Source organism: Ovis aries, chromosome 2 (genome assembly GCF_016772045.2).
Source record: "Ovis aries strain OAR_USU_Benz2616 breed Rambouillet chromosome 2, ARS-UI_Ramb_v3.0, whole genome shotgun sequence".
NCBI lineage: Eukaryota > Metazoa > Chordata > Mammalia > Artiodactyla > Bovidae > Ovis > Ovis aries.
Window position 1 is genome coordinate 247,484,488 of NC_056055.1, and position 20,086 is coordinate 247,504,573.

The 20,086-nt window shown below is 54.5% G+C and overlaps 1 protein-coding gene across 1 annotated transcript in view; it reads left to right on the plus strand.

Moving 5' to 3' along the window:
• Positions 1-14,596, plus strand: part of TAS1R2 (taste 1 receptor member 2) — a 17,009-nt gene extending 2,413 nt beyond the window's left edge. Inside the window, exons 2-6 of the mRNA XM_027964000.2 lie at positions 62-362; positions 3,468-4,241; positions 6,679-6,888; positions 12,791-12,914; positions 13,668-14,596. Of these exons, the coding sequence (XP_027819801.1) occupies positions 62-362; positions 3,468-4,241; positions 6,679-6,888; positions 12,791-12,914; positions 13,668-14,596 (2,338 nt within the window). The remainder of the gene's footprint in view (positions 1-61; positions 363-3,467; positions 4,242-6,678; positions 6,889-12,790; positions 12,915-13,667) is intronic.
• The last annotated feature ends 5,490 nt before the right edge of the window (positions 14,597-20,086 follow it).

Below are 20,086 nucleotides of genomic sequence, written 5' to 3' on the forward strand. Positions count from 1 at the left end.
TCCTCCCCTCCCCTTCCCGCTCTGGACCTGTTGCCCACCCCGCCCACGGCGGCCCCTCCAGGTACGAGATGAAGGTGCTGGGCTACAACCTCATGCAGGCCATGCGCTTCGCGGTGGAGGAGATCAACAATGATAGCAGCCTGCTGCCCGACGTGCTGCTGGGCTACGAGATGGTGGACTCCTGCTACATGTCCAACAACGTCCAGCCCGTGCTCTACTTCCTGTCTCAGGACGACTACTTCCTGCCCATCCAGGAGGACTACAGCCACTATGTGCCCCGCGTGGTGGCCATCATAGGTCCCGACAACTCCGAGGCCACCAAGACCGTGGCCAACTTCCTCTCCCTCTTCCTCCTTCCACAGGTGAGGCCCTGGGGCTGGGGAGGAGGGCTTGTCCAGAGGGCTCACCACCCCGACCAGCATCTACAGGGGATGCCCGGGGGAGCAGAAGCAAGGTCAAGACATCCACCCCAGCCCTGGCAGGCAGCCAGCCTATTGGTTGAGCGTTCAGGCTCTGGAGGCAGACAGACCTGCGTGTGCACCTTGCCTCTAAGTCTTGGCCGTTGTGAGACCTCCAGCCAATCTCTTAACTCTCCCAAGCCTCAGTTTCTGCATCTCTGAAGTGGAAAGATAAGAGTCCTATCTTTGGACTGTCTGAAGATTAAAGCATTCAGCCTAGCTAAGAATTTCTAGCACACAGTAGGTAGTCAATAATGTTGCCCTTGTTGTGTAAAGCGTCTTGCACGCGAATGAAAGCTCAGAAAGCGCCCCATGCCACTCTGCAGAGCTTCCTAGCATGCAGTCTGCCCCATGGCAGGTCCTCACAAAAGTGCTATAGAATTACTGTGCGTGTGTTAGTCGCTCAGTCGTGTCAGACTCATTGCGACCCCATGGACTGTAGCTCGCCAGGCTTCTCTGCCTGTGAGCTTTTCCGAGCAAGAGGAGTGGAGAGGGTGGCCAGAATCACTGCTGCTATTCTAGTTTCCTCATCATGATCAAAAAGGCATAAATGGCATAAAATATCTGCTTGTTAAAGAGCCGCTAGCACAAAACTCAGCTGACAGTGGGCAGTTACAAACACTGTAATTTTTGCTGTTGTTTTTATGACATCAAGCACCAAGGTTCTGACTCATAGTAGGTGCTCAATAAACGTTAACAGTCTTACCTGAAGCATCCGGTCAGGACTGAGCTCACCCTTTCATTCATTTAGTGAGTGTGCATTGAGCATGCGCTGAGCCGGGTACCATTGCAGGTGTTGGCGATGGGCTGTGGAGGCACAGAAATCTGCCCTCGTAGAGCTGACCTTCCGGGGGGACAGACGGAGGGACCAGTGCAAGTCAGGACGTGATACAGGGTGACAGGAAGTGAGAAGTGCGCTGCAGGAAAGGGGAAAAGGAAAAGGAAAGCGAAGTCGCTCAGTTGTGTCTGGCTCTTTGCAACCCCACAGACTGGAGCCTACCAGGCTCCTCTGCCGGGGTCCAGCCCCGGTGGATCCAGGGTGATTCGAAGGTGGGGATGGAGTCAGCATCCTGGAAAAAACTTATTTAATTACAGATATAGAGGGAGATTAGAAACAGATAGTGTAGTAGGAGAATCAGTGGAGAAAAGAGGCTGAATAACTGGTTTACGTGGAATACTAATCACCACCTACGTAGGCCACAGGCATCTTTCCATTCTCCCAAAGGAGAGGAGGCACTGAGGCCTCCCCGGTCCGATCTCAGAAGCCCAGGCAGAATTAGCAGGCTTGGTGAGTACCCACATCTCAGATGGGAATTCAGCCTGGAAAACGGGGAGCGAGAAAGAAACCACACGGGGGAATCAGTCTTTCCAGAAACTGATCCAATTTCTTTATTTTTCAGGTTTGTTTATATACCTTTTTGTTATATATAGTGATGAATACAGAGTCACGCAGGGGTCAGCAGACCTGACCCTTGTCACAATCAGATGCTTCATATAAAATTATACAAAGGTCCTTTGAGTTTCATCATCTTCTGGCCATGAGGTCTGCTGACATTTTATGGCCCTTTCTGATACTGGTCAGTTAACCAGAAAACTTATTTTTCCAGGGGTGATTTTTTCTTAAATCAGGCGCCACCCTCCAAATAAAGTTGCACTCCTATAGGGTGAGGGTGTAGTGAGTTACAATCAAGAAAGGAATTTACTTAACCTAAGGTTTAACATGATTAACATAATACTTATTTCTCCTATATGCTAGTTATGTTCATTATAAGGGCAGGAATATGGAGATTTAGCAGGAAATATTGGCTCAACAAATGTAAACCCTTCACCAATGTTTCCTTTAAGATCTATTTAGTCTTAAGATAGTGATAAAGTTACATTTTTGCATAGCAAGGACACAGTGATTTATAACAAAGTACAGTGATCTATAACAAAAGAGAAAATTCATTAACTCAAAAAGTCTAGTATTGCTAACATCAAAAAACGACTATATTTCCTTTTCTATATTCCAAATACATTGACTAATATATTCCCAGGTGCCTAAGGATATGGAGGCCTGATGGCAATCATTGACTCATCAATGAAAAAAGCCCTATGCTAATACTCCAAACTCTCTGTGCTGTTTATGGTTGAGAGGTTGTCACACAAGCTAGTCTGTCAGCAGAGAGGTTTGACCTGAGACATCCTTGTCACACCCAGGGCAGGGAATTAGCAGTAATTATTGGCACGACAAATGAAGAAAAAACCCTTCACCAATATAGTTCCTAATCGACCCACTAATACTGTACTAATGATCTTCTACCGTCTCAAAAGAGTCTGTATTTAGAAAGTTTTAAAACATCCCGTGCCTCTCACAGTTGGGAGGCTGTAAACAATCACATGCGGCTGGACGAGCCTGATCAGGCCGGCCAGAGACCCTCCAGAGTTCGTTAAGTTGAAACACTGTTGTCGCGCCCAGGAATTTTTATTAACTGGAGCTGCAAGTTAACTCCTTCTCCGAGAGCAATGGTTATGGGGGAGAGCTCCCGTAAAGTACTCTGGTTTAGGGGGTGGATGCTCGGGAACAGGGGGTTTCCTGAGGCTTGATCACGCCTTTGCGTATGCCAGGCTTCCTTCCTCATGACCTTTGCCATGGGCGGAGTTCCTCATGCTGGCTCCCAACACTCCTCCATCCCATGGGATTCTCCAGGCAAGAGTACTGGAGTGGGGTGCCATTTCCTTCTCCAGGGGGTCTTCCCCACCCAGGGATTGAACCCGGGTCTCCTGCATTGTAGGCAGATGCTTTACTATCTGAGCCACCAGGGAAGTCAGGGAAAGTCAAGTCAAAGCTAAGGGAGGTGGGCCACTTGAGGGGGCAGGTGGCAGGTGAAGCGGGGGAGGGGGAGACTGGATGGAGGCTTAAGGGAGGTGAAGGAGGAAGGGAGCTTTGCCGGGTGAGCTCCCCGCCACCCCCCAGACCCACCCTCACCCCCACCCCCCGCTAATGCCCGAGGACCCTCCGCAATGCAGATCACCTACAGCGCCATCAACGACGAGCTGGGCAACAAGGGCAGGTTCCCCGCGGTGCTGCGCACCATGCCGGGCGCGGACCACCATGTGGAGGCTATGGCGCAGGTGCTGCTGCACTTCCGCTGGAACTGGATCGTCGTGCTGGCCAGCGGCGACGACTATGGCCGCGAGAACGGCCACCTGCTCAGCCAGCGCCTGGCGCACCGCGACATCTGCATCGCCTTCCAGGAGACGCTGCCCACGCCGCAGCCCGACCAGACCATGACGCCGCAGGACCAGGAGCGTCTGGAGGCCATCGTGGGCAAGCTGCAGCAGAGCACGGCGCGCGTGGTGGTGGTGTTCTCGCCGGAGCTGGCCCTGCACAACTTCTTCCGCGAGGTGCTGCGCCAGAACTTCACGGGCGCAGTGTGGATCGCCTCCGAGTCCTGGGCCATCGACCCGGTGCTGCACAACCTCACCGAGCTGCAGCGTGCCGGCACCTTCCTGGGCATCACCACCCAGAGCGTGCCCATCCCGGGCTTCAGCGAGTTCCGCGTCCGCCGCTCCCGCCTCGGCCGGCCCGCCCTCAACAGGAGCAGCGGGGGAGCCACCTGCAACCAGGAGTGCGACACCTGTCTGAACACCACCGAGTCCTTCAACAGCATCCTCACGCTCTCCGGCGAGCGCGTGGTTTACAGCGTGTACTCCTCCGTCTACGCCGTGGCACACGCGCTGCACAGTTTCCTGGGCTGCAACCAGAGCGGCTGCCGCAAGGATGTGGTCTACCCTTGGCAGGTGAGGTCCAGCCCGCGGGGTACCAAGGGCCTCAGGGAGCAGGCGCAGAGTCCGTGGTTGCCTTGGAGACCGCCGAGCGCTCAGCGCTCAGCTCCGGCCTCGCTTTCCCTCGGTGTGTTCCGGGCAAGTGAGTGGAAGAGACCACCGCGCACGCCCTGCCTCCAGGCACATAAGAGTCCTTTGTGGTGACAAAACAGACTACCTTTGCTGAGAATTAATTTAATCATCCCCATCCACGAGAACCTGTCCTGGGACCAAGATCTGGGTGGCATTCTCCAGCAGGAATCTCCTCAGGCAGCAGGAATCTCCTCAGGCAGCGGGAACCCAGGTTCCCCACACAGCCTCCCCAGGGTGAGGATGCTGAGGCTGGGCTTGTAGCGTCCCCTCAGCTCTCAGGTTTGTTGATCTTGTTCCAGTTCCACCTCGCCTTGATTCAGACACGGAATTGAAAGCTGCGCATTCCTGGTTTACGCATGCGCGTAGACACATCCTACCATGTGCCTTCGGAAGGCAGAGGCTTCACTGAGGACCTAGAGGGGCAGAGGAGATATAGACCAGAGATGTACCCTTTCTGCCCACTGTCAGACATCTCTGCCTAGTTTACTGGCTTGTTCACAGCCCACTCTGTTGCTCGGCCACCTCCCACCCCCATCTTTATCCTCTCCTGACAGCCCTCAGGCACATCTCATACAGTCCACCCATGGGGAAGCGGGTGGTGATGAGCTGAGCAGAGCCTCAGAATCAGGCAGCCCTGAGCTCGAGTCCCAGCTCTACCACCACAGTCATGCAGTCCACCCGTGGGGAAGCGGGTGGCGATGAGCTGAGCAGAGCCTCGGAATCAGGCAGCCCTGAGTTTGAGTCCCGGCTCTACCGCCACTAGCTGTGCGGCTTTGGGCAAGTTACTTGACATCTCTGAGCCCAGTTTTCTCATTTCTTAAACAGAAGGAGCAGTATGCACACGGCTGAGTTATTGGGAGGATTGACAGTAATGCATGTACCTTACCTGGTGCAGAGTAGAAGCTGAGCGTCTCCTCCTCGTCTGACCTTAGGAGAGAGGGTGGGGCCTGGGACAGCCCCACTGATGGAGCTGGGGTGGGGCTAAGTGGGGAAGGGGAAACAAGTGCTTAGGCTCAGTCCTGTCTGACTCTTTGGGACCCCTGTGGATTGTCACCCGCCAGGCTCCTCTGTCCATGGGATTCTCCAGGCAAGAATACTGGAGTGGAGTGGGTTGCCATTTCCTCCTCCAGGGGATCTTCCTGACCCAGGGATTGAACCCATGTCTCCTGCATTGCAGGTGGATTCTTTACTGCTGACCCATGGGGGAAACCCCAGGGGATGCAGGTCCTGGGCCCAAAAGGGGAGTGGGGAGAGGCCCAGGCCCCTGCCGGTAAAAAGCCCCGCCCACTCAGGAGGATTGATCCGGCGCCTTGGATCCCTGGAATGCAGGTTGCTCAGCCCAGCTCTGCCAGGTCACTGCAGGGGTAGAACACGGACCCCAGCGCTGGCTCCCAGGGCCGCTGCCATCCTGACCATCGCCCTCAGGCCTCCCTGCTCAGCTCCCGGGCCATTGCCCTCGGGCCTCACTCTCCTGGCAGGGAAGGGAGAAGGCTGGGGACCAACTCCTTGGGCTGTCTGGCAATTCCCGAGGTGGGGTGAACTCCGAGATGTAGTCCAGTAGACTCTCTCATTTATGGAAGAAAGATCTAGGAGCCAGACAGATGAGACATCTGAGCCGGAAGCCCTTTTGGGATCAGCCCAGAGAGGTTCAGTGACTAACTCAAAGTCACACAGCAAATTGAGAACAGGGTTAGGACTGGAATTCAGGCCAAAGGATGCCCAGTGCAAAGCGTATTTAGTTCATACCAGCTTCTGCTCGGTGGGAATGAGGGGGCTTGGGGTGGGGAGAGACTGAAATCAGAGTCAGCTCCACAGTGGGGGGGGGGGCAGGCAGGACCCCGGGGCAGGGAAGACCCCAGCAGTGGGAGAGGCAATGGGCTCTGAACCCCAGGCATTGGGTCACAGAGGGATGGCCCAAGTGACCTCCAGGGAAAAGGAGTCATGCCGACGTCTCCTAGGAGGTGAGTGCTGACTGTTATCCAGGCACTGTTCTGAGCCTCTAGTGGAGACTCACTCACTGATTGCTTCAGAGCCCAGAAGATCAGGCTTTTTTGACTCCCGCTTTGCCAAAGAGGAATCTGGGGTTTATAGAGGTTAAGTGACGGGTCCAAGGCCTCACAGCAGGAGGCAGATGGGCTGTGAAAATCCAGGTGTATCTGACTCTAAAACCAGATCTCGCAGCCACTGCCTCCAGACTGCCACATTTTTGCAGTTTTATCATCAGATATGGATTTTAAGGCCCACGGGCTGGTAGAATTTTTCCCAGGTTTGGCCTGACCTCTGATGCCAGCTCCACTTCCCTTCCCTCGGGCCCCTCTAGCTGCTTCCGGAGATCAGGAAGGTCAACTTCACCCTCCTGGGCCACCAAATCTTCTTCAACGAGCAAGGGGACCTGTCCCTGAACCTGGAGGTTATCCAGTGGCGATGGGACCTGAGCCAGAACCCTTTCCGGAGCGTCGCCTCCTACCAGCCATTCAAGCGGCAGCTGAAGCGCATCCAGGACATCTCCTGGAACACCCCCAACAACACGGTCAGGCTCAGGGGCCTGGGGGCGGGGCCTGGGCGGGGCACCAGGGCTGGAGCTGGGGTGGGAGGGCCCTTTGACCTGGGCTCATTATTGATAAGTGGAGGCGTCTCTGTGTGTGGGTGTATCGTCTGGGGTCCTGGCCTTCTTCCCCTGACGGAGAACTGCCCACGTTCAGGGCTTTCTGGCTCCTCGGGGCCAAGGGGCTCAGGACATGTGTGGATTGAAGACTTCAACTCTCATGCTAATCCGGAGAATAGATGCCGTTGTTGCTTAGTTGCTCAGTCATGCCCGACTCTTTGTGACCCCATGGACTGCAGCTTGCCAGGCCTCCCTGTCCATCACCAACTCCCGGAGCTTGCTCACACTCGTGTCCACTGAGTCGGTGATGCTTCCAGCCGTCTCACCCTCTGTCTCCCCTTCTCCTCTTATGTTTTATGTGATAGAAAGCTGAAGGCACGGAATGGTTGTGTGGCCTGCCTGAGGCCACAGCTTGCTGTGTTTCTCTATACAGCAGACAGGCTACACCCTATCAAGCAATACTGACCTTCTGGCGATGACAGCTCTGCTGTCTGCCGTGGCTGGCATCTGTCAGTCTAAACTCTGGTTTTACCTTCTTTCTGTAAGAATTCGTCAGAATGCTACTGGGGTGGAGAGGGCAGAGGCTGAGCCCTGTGGGGGTGACAGAGGGCATCCAAAAGCTCTGCAGAGGCCTCATCACTCTCCCACCCCCACCCGACCCCCTTTCCAGAGGCTTTGGGTGGTGCTAGTATCCTGAGCTTCTCGGGGATTTTCACGGAGTAAATTGGGTTGATGTCTTTACTCATTTGCGAGGACTGCCATCACAAAGGACCACAGACTCAGGGCTTAACCCGCAGAAATGTGTCGTCTCCCAGTTCCGGAGGCCCGAAGTCCCAGATCCAGGAGGCAGAGGCTTGAGGCCTCCTGCCCCAGGCCTCTTGTCTGGCTGCTGGGGACTGGTGGTCCCTGCTGGCTTTCCTGGGCTCCTGCCACATCGCCCCATCTCTGCCTTGATCTTCAGGCGGCGTTCTCCCCATGGGCATGTCCGTCTCCAAGTCTCCCTTTTCGTAAGAACAGCAGTCTTGTGGAGATGATCCCCACCCTCTTCCAGGATGACGTCATCTCAGCCAGTTACATCTGCAATTTCCCCTATAGCCTATTTCCCCTGTAGTTTTCAGCTCTCCTGTGAGGTGCATATAGGTTTGTAATCATTGTATCTTCCTGATGGATTGACTCTGTTATAAATATAAATATCCTTCTGGCCCTCAGTAAGCATTCTTGTTGGTGTTCTCCCCGCTCTGGCTTCCTTTGAGATCTTCTCCTTTTTTATTTGAATGTTTGTAGTTTGAATTTATGTAGCAGCTTGACCACTGCATGTGTGCTATGTTGCTTCAGTTCAGTTCAGTCCAGGCGCTCAGTCGTGTCCGACTCTTTGCAACCCCATGGACTGCAGCACGCCAGGCCTCCCTGTCCATCACCAACTCCCAGAGTTTACTCAAACTCACATCCATCGTGTCGGTGATGCCATCCAACCATCTCATCCTCGGTTGTCCCCTTCTCCTCCTGCCCCCAATCCCTTCCAGCATCAGGGTCTTTTCAAATGAGTCAGCTCTTTGCCTCAGGTGGCCAAAATATTGGAGTTTCAGCTTCAACACCAGTCCTTCCAATGAACACCCAGGACTGATCTCCTTTAGGATGGACTGGTTGGATCTCCTTGCAGTCCAAGGGACTCTCAAGAGTCTTCTCCAACACCACAGCTCAAAAGCATCAATTCTTTGGCGCTCAGCTTTCTTTATAGTCCAACTCTCACATCCATACATGACTACTGGAAAAACCATAGCCTTGACTAGACAGACCTTTGTTGGCAAAGTGATATCTCTTCTTTTTAATATGCTGTCTAGGTTGGTCATAACTTTCCTTCCAAGGAGTAAGTGAGTGAAGTCACTCAGTCGTGTCTGACTCTTTGCGACCCCATGGACTATAGCCTAACCAGGTTCCTCCGTCCATGGGATTTTCCAGGCAAGAATACTGGAGTGGGTTGCCATTCCCTTCTCCAGGAGATCTTCCTGACCCAGGGATTGAACCCAGGTCTCCCACATTGTAGGCAGACACTTTACCGTCTGAGCCACCAGGGAAGATACTCCAAGGAGGAAGCGTCTTTTAATTTCATGGCTGCAGTCACCATCTGCAGTGATTTTGGAGCCCAGAAATAAAGTCAGCCACTGTTTCCACTGTTTCCCCATCTATTTCCCATGAAGTGATGGGACCAGATGCCATGATCTTAGTTTTCTGAATGTTGACCTTTAAGCCAGCATTTTCACTCTCCCCTTTCACTTTCATCAAGAGACTCTCTAGTTCTTCACTTTCTGCCATAAGGGTGGTGTCATCTGCATATCTGAGGTTATTGATATTTCTCCTGGCAATCTTGATTCCAGCTTGTGCTTCCTCCAGCCCAGCGTTTCTCATGATGTACTCTGAATAGAAGTTAAATAAGCAGGGTGACAATATACAGCCTTGACGTACTCCTTTTTCTATTTGGAACCAGTCTGTTGTTCCTTGTATGTCCAGTTCTAACTGTTGCTTCCTGACCTGCATATAGATTTCCCAAGAGGCAGGTCAGGTGGTCTGGTATTCCCATCTCTTTTAGAATTTTACACAGTTTATTGTGATCCACACAGTCAAAGGCTTTGGCATAGTCAACAAAGTAGAAATAGATGTTTTCTGGAACTCTCTTGCCTTTTCGATGATCCAGTGGATGTTGGCAATTTGATCTCTGGTTCCTCTGCCATTTCTAAATCTGGCTTGAACATCTGGAAGTTCACGGTTCACGTACTGTTGAAGCCTGGCTTGGAGAATTTTGAGCATTACTTTGCTAGCATGTGAGATGAGTGCAATTGTGCGGTAGTTTGAGCATTCTTTGGCATTGCCTTTCTTTGGGATTGGAATGAAAACTGACCTTTTCCAGTCTTGTGGCCACTGCTGAGTTTTTCAAATTTGCTGGCATATTGAGTATAGCACTTTCACAGCATCATCATTTAGGATTTGAAATAGCTCAGCTGGAATTTAATCACCTCCACTGGCTTTGTTTGTAGTGATGCTTCCTAAGGCCCACTTGACTTCACATTCCAGGACGTCTGGCTCTAGGTGAGTGATCACACCATCATGGTTATCTTAGTCATGAAGATCTATTTTGTATAGTTCTTCTGTGTATTCTTGCCACCCTTCTTAATATCTTCTGCTTCTGTTAGGTCCATACCATTTCTGTCCTTTATTCAGCCCATCTTTGCATGAAAATTTCCCCTTGCTATCTCTAATTTTCTTGAAGAGCTCTCTAGTCTTTCCTATTCTATTATTTTCCTCTATTTCTTTGCACTGATCACTGAGGAAGGCTTTCTTATCTCTTCTTGCTATTCTTTGGAACTCTGCATTCAGATGCTTATATCTTTCCTTTTCTCCTTTGCTTTTCGCTTCTCCTCTTTTCACAGCTATTTGTAAGGCCTTCCCAGACAGCCATTTTGCTTTTTTGCATTTCTTTTCCATGGGGATGGTCTTGATCCCTGTCTCCTGTACAATGTCACGAACCTCCGTCCATAGTTCATCAGGCACTCTATCTATCAGATCTAGGCCCTTAAATCTATTTCTCACTTCCACTGTATAATCATAAGGGATTTGATTTAGGTCATACCTGAATGGTCTAGTGGTTTTCCCTACTTTCTTCAATTTAAGTCTGAATCTGGCAATAAGGAGTTCATGATCTGAGCTATAGGCAGCTCCCGGTCTTGTTTTTGCTGACTACAGTTTTTGCTGACTAGAGCTTCTCCATCTTTGGCTGCAAAGAATATAATCAATCTGATTTCAGTGTTGACCATCTGATGATGTCTATGTGTAGAGTTTTCTCTTGTGTTGTTGGAAGAGGGTGTTTGCTATGACCAGTGCATTCTCTTGGCAAAATTCTGTTAGTCTTTGCCCTGCTTCATTCTGTATTCCAAGGCCAAATTTGCCTGTTACTCCAGGTGTTTCTTGACTTCCTACTTTTGCATTCCAGTCCCCTATAATGAAAAGGACATCTTTTTGGGGGGTTAGTTCTAAAAGGTCTTGTAGGTCTTCATAGAGCAGTTCAGCTTCAGCTTCTTCAGCATTACTGGTTGGGGCATAAGCTTGAATTACTGTGATATTGAATGGTTTGCCTTGGAAATGAACAGAGATCATTCTGTCGTTTTGAGATTGCATCCAAGTACTGCATTTTGGACTCTTTTGTTGACCATGATGGCTACTCCATTTCTTCTGAGGGATTCCTGCCCACAGTAGTAGATATAATGGTCATCTGAGTTGAATTCACCCATTCCAGTCCATTTTAGTTTGCTGATTCCTAGAATGTCGACGTTCACTCTTGCCATCTCCTGTTTGACCACTTCCAATTTGCCTTGATTCATGGACCTGACGTTCCAGGTTCCTATGCAATATTACTCTTTACAGCATCAGACCTAGCTTTTATCACCAGTCACATCCACAGCTGGGTGTTGTTTTCGCTTTGGCTCCATCCCTTCATTCTTTCTGGAGTTATTTCTCCACTGATCTCCAGTAGCATATTGGGCACCTACCAACCTGGGGAGTTCCTCTTTCAGTGTCCTATCATTTTGCCTTTTCATACTGTTCATGGGGTTCTCAAGGCAAGAATACTGGAGTGGTTTGCCATTCCCTTCTCCAGTGGACCACATTCTGTCAGACCTCTCCACCATGACTGGTCTGTCTTGGGTGGCCCCACACGGCATGGCTTAGTTTCACTGAGTTAGACAAGGCTGTGGTCTGTGCAATCAGATTGGCCTGTTTTCTGTGATTGGTTTCAGTCTGTCTGCCCTCTGATGCCCTCTCTCAGCGCCTACCGTCTTACTGGGGTTTCTCTTACCTTGGACGTGGGGTGTCTCTTCATGGCTGCTCCAGCAAAGCACTATGACCAGCGCTATGACCGCCACTGCTCCTGACCTTGGACGTGGGGTAGCTCTTCTTGGCCGCTTGCTGCTCCAACGCCGCACAGCCAGGATAATTTTTATACAACCCGAATCTAATCAGGCCACTCCCCACTCAAGACGCATGCATGGCTGAGGCCCCCGACCCTGCATTTTTAGTGTCTTAGTCTAACCCCCGACCCTCCCCACTCTCTCTCAGAGCATCCTGGCTTCAGCCAGGCTTAGACACGCCCTCTCTCCAAAAATGCCAACCCCAGCCTTTCCTCCACCCCTTGCTCTTACTGTTTCCTCTACTTGTAATTCATTCTGTTAACAAAATGTCATTGGAGGCCTCTGTTCTCAGGAATACAGCAGTAAAGCATAGATGCGGCCGCTGCCTGCCGGCTCTTGTTCTCCAGACAGCCCTGCCCCTCCATAGAGCTGCGTTAAGTAGGCCTCCTGGTGGCAGGTGACAGAAAGTGATATAAATAAAAAGTTAACTTACTGCCTTGCATCATGGAAGGCTCCAGGGTTGACCGTGAGGCTTCAGGCAAGGCTGGATCCAGGGTCTCATTCTCCCCATCTCCCAGATCCTGCCTCAGGCAAGTTCTCCACCTCCCCCCCTCCCCCGCCGCCCAACCCCTCAGAAATAAGAGAACTTCTAGGAGCTCCAGGGCCACACACTGTTCACTCAGCAGCCTCAGAAGTTCTCTTTCTCAGCAGCTGAGTGCTGTCTCCTGAAGAAGGTAGATTAGGTCTTTGCTGGGCAAAGCTAAGAGCATTTCTATGACGGTCCAGTTCCAACGGCAGTCCTGTCACCTGCCCCTCCCCAACAGGGGTCAGTTTCCCTCCTCGGAGCATCCCGCTGGGGGTGAGATGGGGAGAGGAGGGTCCCCCAGAGAGCGGGAAAGAGGACTCAGGGTCTTCTGTCCTCCTCCCAGATCCCCGTGTCCATGTGTTCCAAGAGCTGCCAGCCTGGGCAGAAGAAGAAGCCGGTGGGCCTGCACCCTTGCTGCTTCGAGTGCATTGACTGCGCCCCAGGCACCTTCCTCAACCAAACCTTAGGTATGACTCCAGGGCCACACACGGGCCCTGCACCTGCCTGCCCTCAGGGGGGTCTCCCTCAGGCCTTTCACCTTTGCGGGGTCTTGGCAGTCTCCCAGGGGACACAAGTGTCCAAGGACTGAGGACTATATATTTCCCACCAGAGGATGAGATCTTGGAAAAAAAGAATTACAGTTGTTAGGCTCTGAGTCAAGGAGTCGGTGAGAGTCGCTCAGTTGTGTCCGACTCCTTGCGACCCCATGGACTGTACAGTCCATGGAACTCTCCAGGCCAGAATACTGGAGTGGGTAGCCTGTCCCTTCTCCAGGGCATCTTCCCAACCCAGGGATCGAACCCAGGTCTCCCACATTGCAGGCGGATTCTTTACCAGCTGAACGGGGAAGCCCAAGAATACTGGAGTGGGTAGCCTCTCCCTTCTTCAGCAGATCTTCCCGACCCAGGAATTGAACTGGGGTCTCCTGCACTGCAGGCAGATTCTTTAACAACTGAGGGAGTCAAGGAGCCCGTGGTTCAAGTCCTGCCTCTGTAACTTCCTGGCTTTGTGACTTTAACTGGCTGACCCTCAGTTTCCTCATCTGTGGAATGGGGTTGCTGTGAGGGGTTGATGAGCCGGGGGATGTCAAGGATTCAGTGAGCATTGGTGGCCCATAGCTCTGTCTCCCTCCGGTGGGGACCAGGCCCAGTGCAGCCGTGGAGAAGGTGGATGCTGAGAAGGCGGGTTTAGCTGACAGGAGCTGCCCTGGGCTCTTGCAGATGAATTTGACTGCCAGCCCTGCCCAAGTTCCGAGTGGTCCCACAGGAAAGATACCTCCTGCTTCAAGCGGAAGCTGGCCTTCCTCGAATGGGATGAGGCCCCCACCATAGCCGTGGTCCTGCTGGCCGCGCTGGGCTTCCTCAGCACCCTGGCCGTGGTGGTCATCTTCTGGAGGCATGCTCAGACGCCCGTGGTGCGCTCGGCGGGCGGGCCCATGTGCTTCCTGATGCTGGCGCCGCTGCTGATGGCGTACGCGGCGGTCCCCGTGTACGTGGGGCCCCCCTCGGTGTCGTCCTGCCTCTTCCGCCAGGCCTTCTTCACGCTCTGCTTCACCATCTGCATCTCCTGCATCACCGTGCGCTCCTTCCAGATCGTCTGCGTCTTCAAGATGGCCCGACGCCTCCCGCGTGCCTACGGCTGCTGGGGCCGCTACCACGGGCCCTATGTCTTCGTGGCGTCCGTCGTGATGCTCAAGTTGGTCATCGTGGCCAGCAGCATTCTGGCCACGACCGCCATGCCCACCACCCGCGTGGACCCCGACGACCCCAGGATCATGATCTTGTCCTGCAACCCCAACTACCACCGGGGGCTGCTGGTCAACACCAGCCTGGACCTGCTCCTGTCCGTGCTGGGCTTCGGCTTCGCCTACACGGGCAAGGAGCTGCCCACCAACTACAACGAGGCCAAGTTCATCACCTTCTGCATGACCTTCTACTTCTCCTCCTCTGTCTTCCTCTGCACCTTCATGGCTGTCTACAGCGGGGTGCTGGTCACCATCCTCGACCTCCTGGTCACCGTGCTGAACCTCCTGGGCATCAGCCTGGGCTACTTTGGCCCCAAGTGTTACCTGATCCTCTTCTACCCGGAGCGCAACACGCCGGCTTACTTCAACAGCGTGATCCAGGGCTACACCATGCGGAAGGACTAGCGCTCCACTGCCTGCCCTCTGGGACGTGGGCCTCAGCGTCGGGAGGCGGAGGCCAGGGGGCTTGCTCGCTCAACTCCAGATGGAGCCAGGTGGTTGCGGGGGGCCACCCTGGCCTGTTACCACCTGGCCCTGGTCTCTGATTGGCTGTCCCTCCAGGCTTCTGTGCGTCCTGGCCATCTTTACTCCCCTAGTGATGGATGCCTAGGTACATTTGCCCCTTGTTCCTTTCCCTTGAGCTGTTTAGCTCGCCAGCAGCTGTACCCCATTCTAGGAAACCACCCAAGGTGACCTACTGGCTTCCAAGGACGGAGTCCAGCTCGGCAGCCTGCAGCCGCCATCTGGTGGTCACGGTGGGTTCCTGCAGGTTCCGGCTGCTGACTCCTGGCGAACGGATGCCTGCTGGTGGGCTGGGCTGGGGTTAGCAAGGGGCGGATGGGAGCTCAGAGAGTGCGGCCGGCCTCTCTCACTCGCTGTCCGTGTGTCCGAGTCTCATCCCCCAGATTCTCCCGGAGCTTGAGTCCCCAGCCTTTCTGTTATCTCTGAGTACAGCTGAGCACTGAAATGCTTGTGAATAAACCTTACTTGGGTAAAACAAGTTTCCTCCTTGTTTTCCAGAGGGCCCCTGGGAACAGAGATGTGGAAATGGAGATCTTGGTTTCAGCCCCAGCGTTGCTCCTGTGGGCGTGTGTGTGTGTGCTGAGTCGCTTCAGTCTTGTTTGACTCTTCGCAACTCCATGGATGCTAGCCCGCCAGGCCCCTCTGTCCGTGGGGTTTCTCCAGGCAAGAATACTGGAATGGGTTGCCGTGCCCTCCTCCAGGGGATCTTCCCGACCCAGAGATTGAACCCGCATCTCCCGCAGCTTCTGCGTTGGCAGGCGGATTCTTAACCACTAAGCCACCTGGGAAGCCCTAAGTGCATATATTAGGTGCACAATAAATGCCAACCATTACAAGTCCACATCGCCAGAACCATCAGGGACAAAATAAAGCTGTGTTCCCTTCTTGTACCCCAGTGCCCGTGGTATATGGGCGTCCCAGGCCACACCAGTGGTAAAGAACTCACCTACCAGTGCAGGGATGCAAGAGACTGGCGTTTGATCTGTGGGTTGGGATGGGCCCCAGATGGGAATAAAGGAGACTCAAAGAGACTACGAAATGCCCCCAGCCCCACACAGCTCCCCGCTGGAACGTGACCTCCTGTGCAGTGAGACCCAGGGCGCCCTGCCTGGAAAGCTGGTGGAGGGGAAGCTTGTCATGTAGGCTGGGGTCGGGGGGCCCTGCGGTGTGCTGGGGGTGGGGGCCTCAGAGTTCAGGGAGACGGCTGGTGAATGTAGTGGCTAGGGAAGATCTCGGGGGAAGCTGACATTTGAAAAGAGCCTTGAAGGAGAGAGCTTGGGAAGGCGGGAAGTTTGAGTTGGGGTGGGGAGGAATCAGGGGCAGGCGGGCAGGCTGCAGAGCGAAGGCTACGTGAAGGGAGCAGGTGGCTGGTTGCCAGTGCCAGGCGCGGAAGGGCTAGGTGTGGGGGGCCCTGGCCTCGTCCTCCCCGGTGGCCGCTGCTGTGTCCCCTGCGGGGGCCGGCTCCCCCTCCTCAGGCTGCCTCTCTGTGACCGGTGTTCTCTCCCCACACTCCTGGGGCCCAGCTCGAGGGCTGGAGACTGCGGGGAGAAGACCCAGGGACGGGCCGCCAGCGTGGCCAGCCCTTCTCTGTCCCTCCACTTGCCTCCAGTGGGAGCCCAGCCTCTCGGTTGAGCCCACGTAGGGCCCTGAGCTTCCAGGGAGCGGCTCTGCACGGTCTGTTCCTGGATGTGTCTGTCTTGGCCTCCTCGCCCTGGGGACCAGCTTGTCAGGGGCTCAGGGAGCTTTAAGCTCTTAATTCTCTTTTCTCGCAAGCTTTCTGACGCTTTGGTTTAAACACTTCTTCTAAGAGATAATGACCTCATTTTTCCTGGTTCTGCCTTCTAGACCACCATTAGAGAGGGAATCCTGGAATCGCCCCGACCTCAGAGGCACCTGCTGCTCACCTGCTTCTGTAGCTACCCCAAGCTGAGATCTTAATCCCTGCTTGTTCTCCTCCAGTGATGGGAGGCCCATTGAGGACAATGCTAGTTGTTAGAAAATTCTTAGAGTGGATGAAAACCCAGCTCTCTGGGATTTCAAAACATCGATGGTTGCTAGTTTTTTCCTTTGGGACCACACATTAGACGCCTTCCTTTTCCTCACGAAGGTCTTCCATATATAATAGTAAAAAGAATGGCCTTTGGGTGTTATGCGCTTCATACGTGTTACCTCTAATCCCCATGATGACCCTGCCTGATGGGTACCAGTGACCCCCGCTGGCCACCTCAGATACCTCCCAGCATCCCTCCTTCCCTCCTTCCCTGGCAGCCCCTGGACTCCCAAGGGAGCTCTATGTGGTTCTAGGGAAGCCGACTCTGTGTCCTGGCTCTGGAGGATGGAGCGGGTGACTCAGGCCAGCCCATCCACACACACCCTTCCCTTGGCTGCAGGGATTGGCTCTGGGGTGGACATGTCATCAGAATGACCCTCAGGACATTTGCTGGGACAGAGTCTTTCTTTAGGAGCCAGCAAGGCTGTCGACCCAGGAGCTGGGGGAATTTCTTGCAGGACTGCAAGGCAAGTCAGCCTTGGAGGCCAAGTGGAAGGATGGAAAAACTGGGTCCTTGGAAACTGTTGAGATGGTGGATCTTGCCTACAGGCAGCCCCACCTCTGAGATCTCCCATTTCACGAGCCCATTTAAGTCCATTATCCTTCAAGATAGTCTGAGTTGGGTTTCTGTCCCTGGTAACCCAAAGCATCCTTACCCTCCTAAAGAGGAAACTGAAGCTCAGAGATGTTGATTTTTAACTTGCCCAGGGTCACCAACTTGTAAGTGTGGGAGCTAGGGTTTGGGTTCAAGGAGTAATTGAGGGGGTACAGCTCTTGTGTCCTCCCTGGATCACCTCTTTTTCTTTGTTTTTGGTCTAAAATTCCTTAACTGGAGCTTCCCTGGTGGTCCAGTGGTTAAGAATCTGCCTGCTGACGCCGGGAACACGGGTTCAATCCCTGGTCCAGGAAGATCGCACATGCCATGGGGTAGCTAAGTCCGTGCCCTGTGATCACTGAAGCCCAAGTGCCCCAGAGCCTGTGCTCGCCAACTAGAGAAGCCCTTGCTGGGAGAAGCGCACACTCCTCAAAGGAGAGGAGTCCCTGCTTGCTGCAACCAGAGAGAGCCGCCCGCGGCAGCGAAGACCCGTCCCAGCCAAGAGTGAGTGAAAGAAAGAAGAGAAACAGATAAATCGGCAAAGGTTCCCGACTGCTCGTAAGACCCGCTTCTGCCCTCTGAGCGGACCTCTCCTTTGGGCCCCTCCTTACTCCCTGACCCATGACCCTCTCTCCGTGAGGGCCTCTTCAGCTTCCCTCCCCGAGGCCCCTGTAGTCCTTCCCTAAATCCACACTCTGGCCCACTGAGTGACGTCTCCTTAAGCCAATCACAGTCACGGGCCTTCCCAGCTCAGAGACCTTCTGTGACTCCCCAGTGCCTACGCGATCATGCTCCACCCGCTTTGTGTGCCAATCAGACCCTTCAAAGTCCGGACCCTGCTCACCTCTCCAATTTCATCTCCAGGAGCCAGGTTTCCTCTGCGGGCTTGGAGGGCGGGCCGGCCGAAACGGGGATAGGGGAGATGAGCCGGGCTTGAGAGTGGGAGGTGAGCTGCGGGGTTGGGGGGAAGGGGGCGAGGGCAGAGAGAGGGGAGAGAGATTGAGAAGACAGAGACAGGAGGGAGGAGGGGGAGAGGGGAGGAGAGAGAGACAGAGAGAGAGAGAGAGACAGAGAGAGACCCAGGCCGAGAGAGGTGGAGCAGGCAGCCTGCCCCGCGTGGCTCTGGGCGAGTGAGCCCCCCGGGTCAGTCCTCTCCTGTGACTGAGGGGCCGGTCCCGGGGCCGCATGAGGGTGACGTGTGCTATGCTGTGGAGCTCCTCGTGGGATGCCTGGCAGAGCCCAGTGGGTGTAGGGAGCCTGGGCTTGGATCGAAGAGGGGGGCCTGCAGGGCTTCTGAAGGGAGGGGTCGGGCCCCATGCTCTGAGAGAGGAGGCAGGGAGGCCCCTCGAGGAGCATGTCCTGGTGAGTGTGGACATGACTGAGCCTGAGGTGGCCGGGGACGTGGGGCCGCCCCGGGCTCCTAGGGGCTGACCTGGCCCCGGGGTGCAAGGGGCTCCCGGTCTGAGGGGCCGGCCTGGCCCCAGGGTATGAGGGGTTCCTGGTTTAGGCGGCTGCAGGCTAGGGAAGCTGTGGGTGGGTGGGTCCGGGCCAGCTAAGGGTCAGGAGGGGCCCCAGAAGGCATTCATATCCCTGCTTGCTCTGGGCAGGCCCGGGGCCCAGCCCGGTGCCCGACACTGACCCGCTGCGTGCAGGTCTCCTGGGCACTGCTGGAGGGGACTGGCAGAGGCGTGTGATGTTCTGGGGGTTGAGAGCACTGGGGTGGGTCGCCCCTTGGCTCCGCACGTAACCAGAAGCAGACTCTATCAGGTTCTTTGGGAGTGGGGGATGAGACTGACTCTCTCTGCGCCTCACACCCCCGACACACACCCTGGGAGGCCGCGCAACCTGCGCCCGTCGAGGGCTGTGGGGTGGGCCAGGGAGGAGTGCCGGGCCCACACGCCCCTTCTGCTGGGAAGACAGGCGTGCGGAGTTTTCCGCACGGCAACGCGCAGGCCCATCTGCTTCCAGTTAGCAGCTCCGGGGGTGTCTAATTGGCAGATCAAACCGTTCGATGTTCCTCGTCAGATAAGCAGTCAGGGGAGCCCCAGCAGAGTCTGACACTCTTTGGATGGAGCCCAGGGCCTGTGTTGACCACCGCAGGGCCTGAGGTGCTAATGCAAACCAGACCCGCGGTGCACAGCAGTGGCAGGATATTAGCAAGTGTCAAAAGGCTTTGAAGAGCCCGGGCAGATGCTCCGTTCGCAGCCCCCGTGCACAAGAGGGGCACCTGGGCTACTGAAACACAAGCGTGGGCTTCATGGGGAGGGGAGGGCTCGCGGAGGGCGGCGTCCCAGCACCACTGTGGCTGGGGGTATCCGAGAGCCAGTGGCCCTGCCCTGGCAAGGCACACGGTGGAAGGCGGCAGGCTCAGAGCGGGGAGACCTCGGTTCTCACCCCCTGCCTGAGCTGCGGTGGGCCACATGACGTAAAGGGACTGGCTCCAGCGGTGTGACTTTGGGCAGGTGTGGTCTCCCCTCAGAGCCTCAGCTTCACCATCTGTAAAATGGGAGAAAAGCCATCCTGCGTCGTTCAAGGTGGATGGAGTCCTTGCAGATCCCAGCTTTGCCCATTACGAACCTGGACGTGACCCTTAATGTGTCAGAGCTTTACTACCCTCATCTGTGAAACGGGGTTAATATATCGGGTTGGCCAAAACATTCATTTGGGTTTTCTGTAAGATGTTATGGAAAAAGCCACATGAATGAACTTTTTGGCCAACCCAATAATG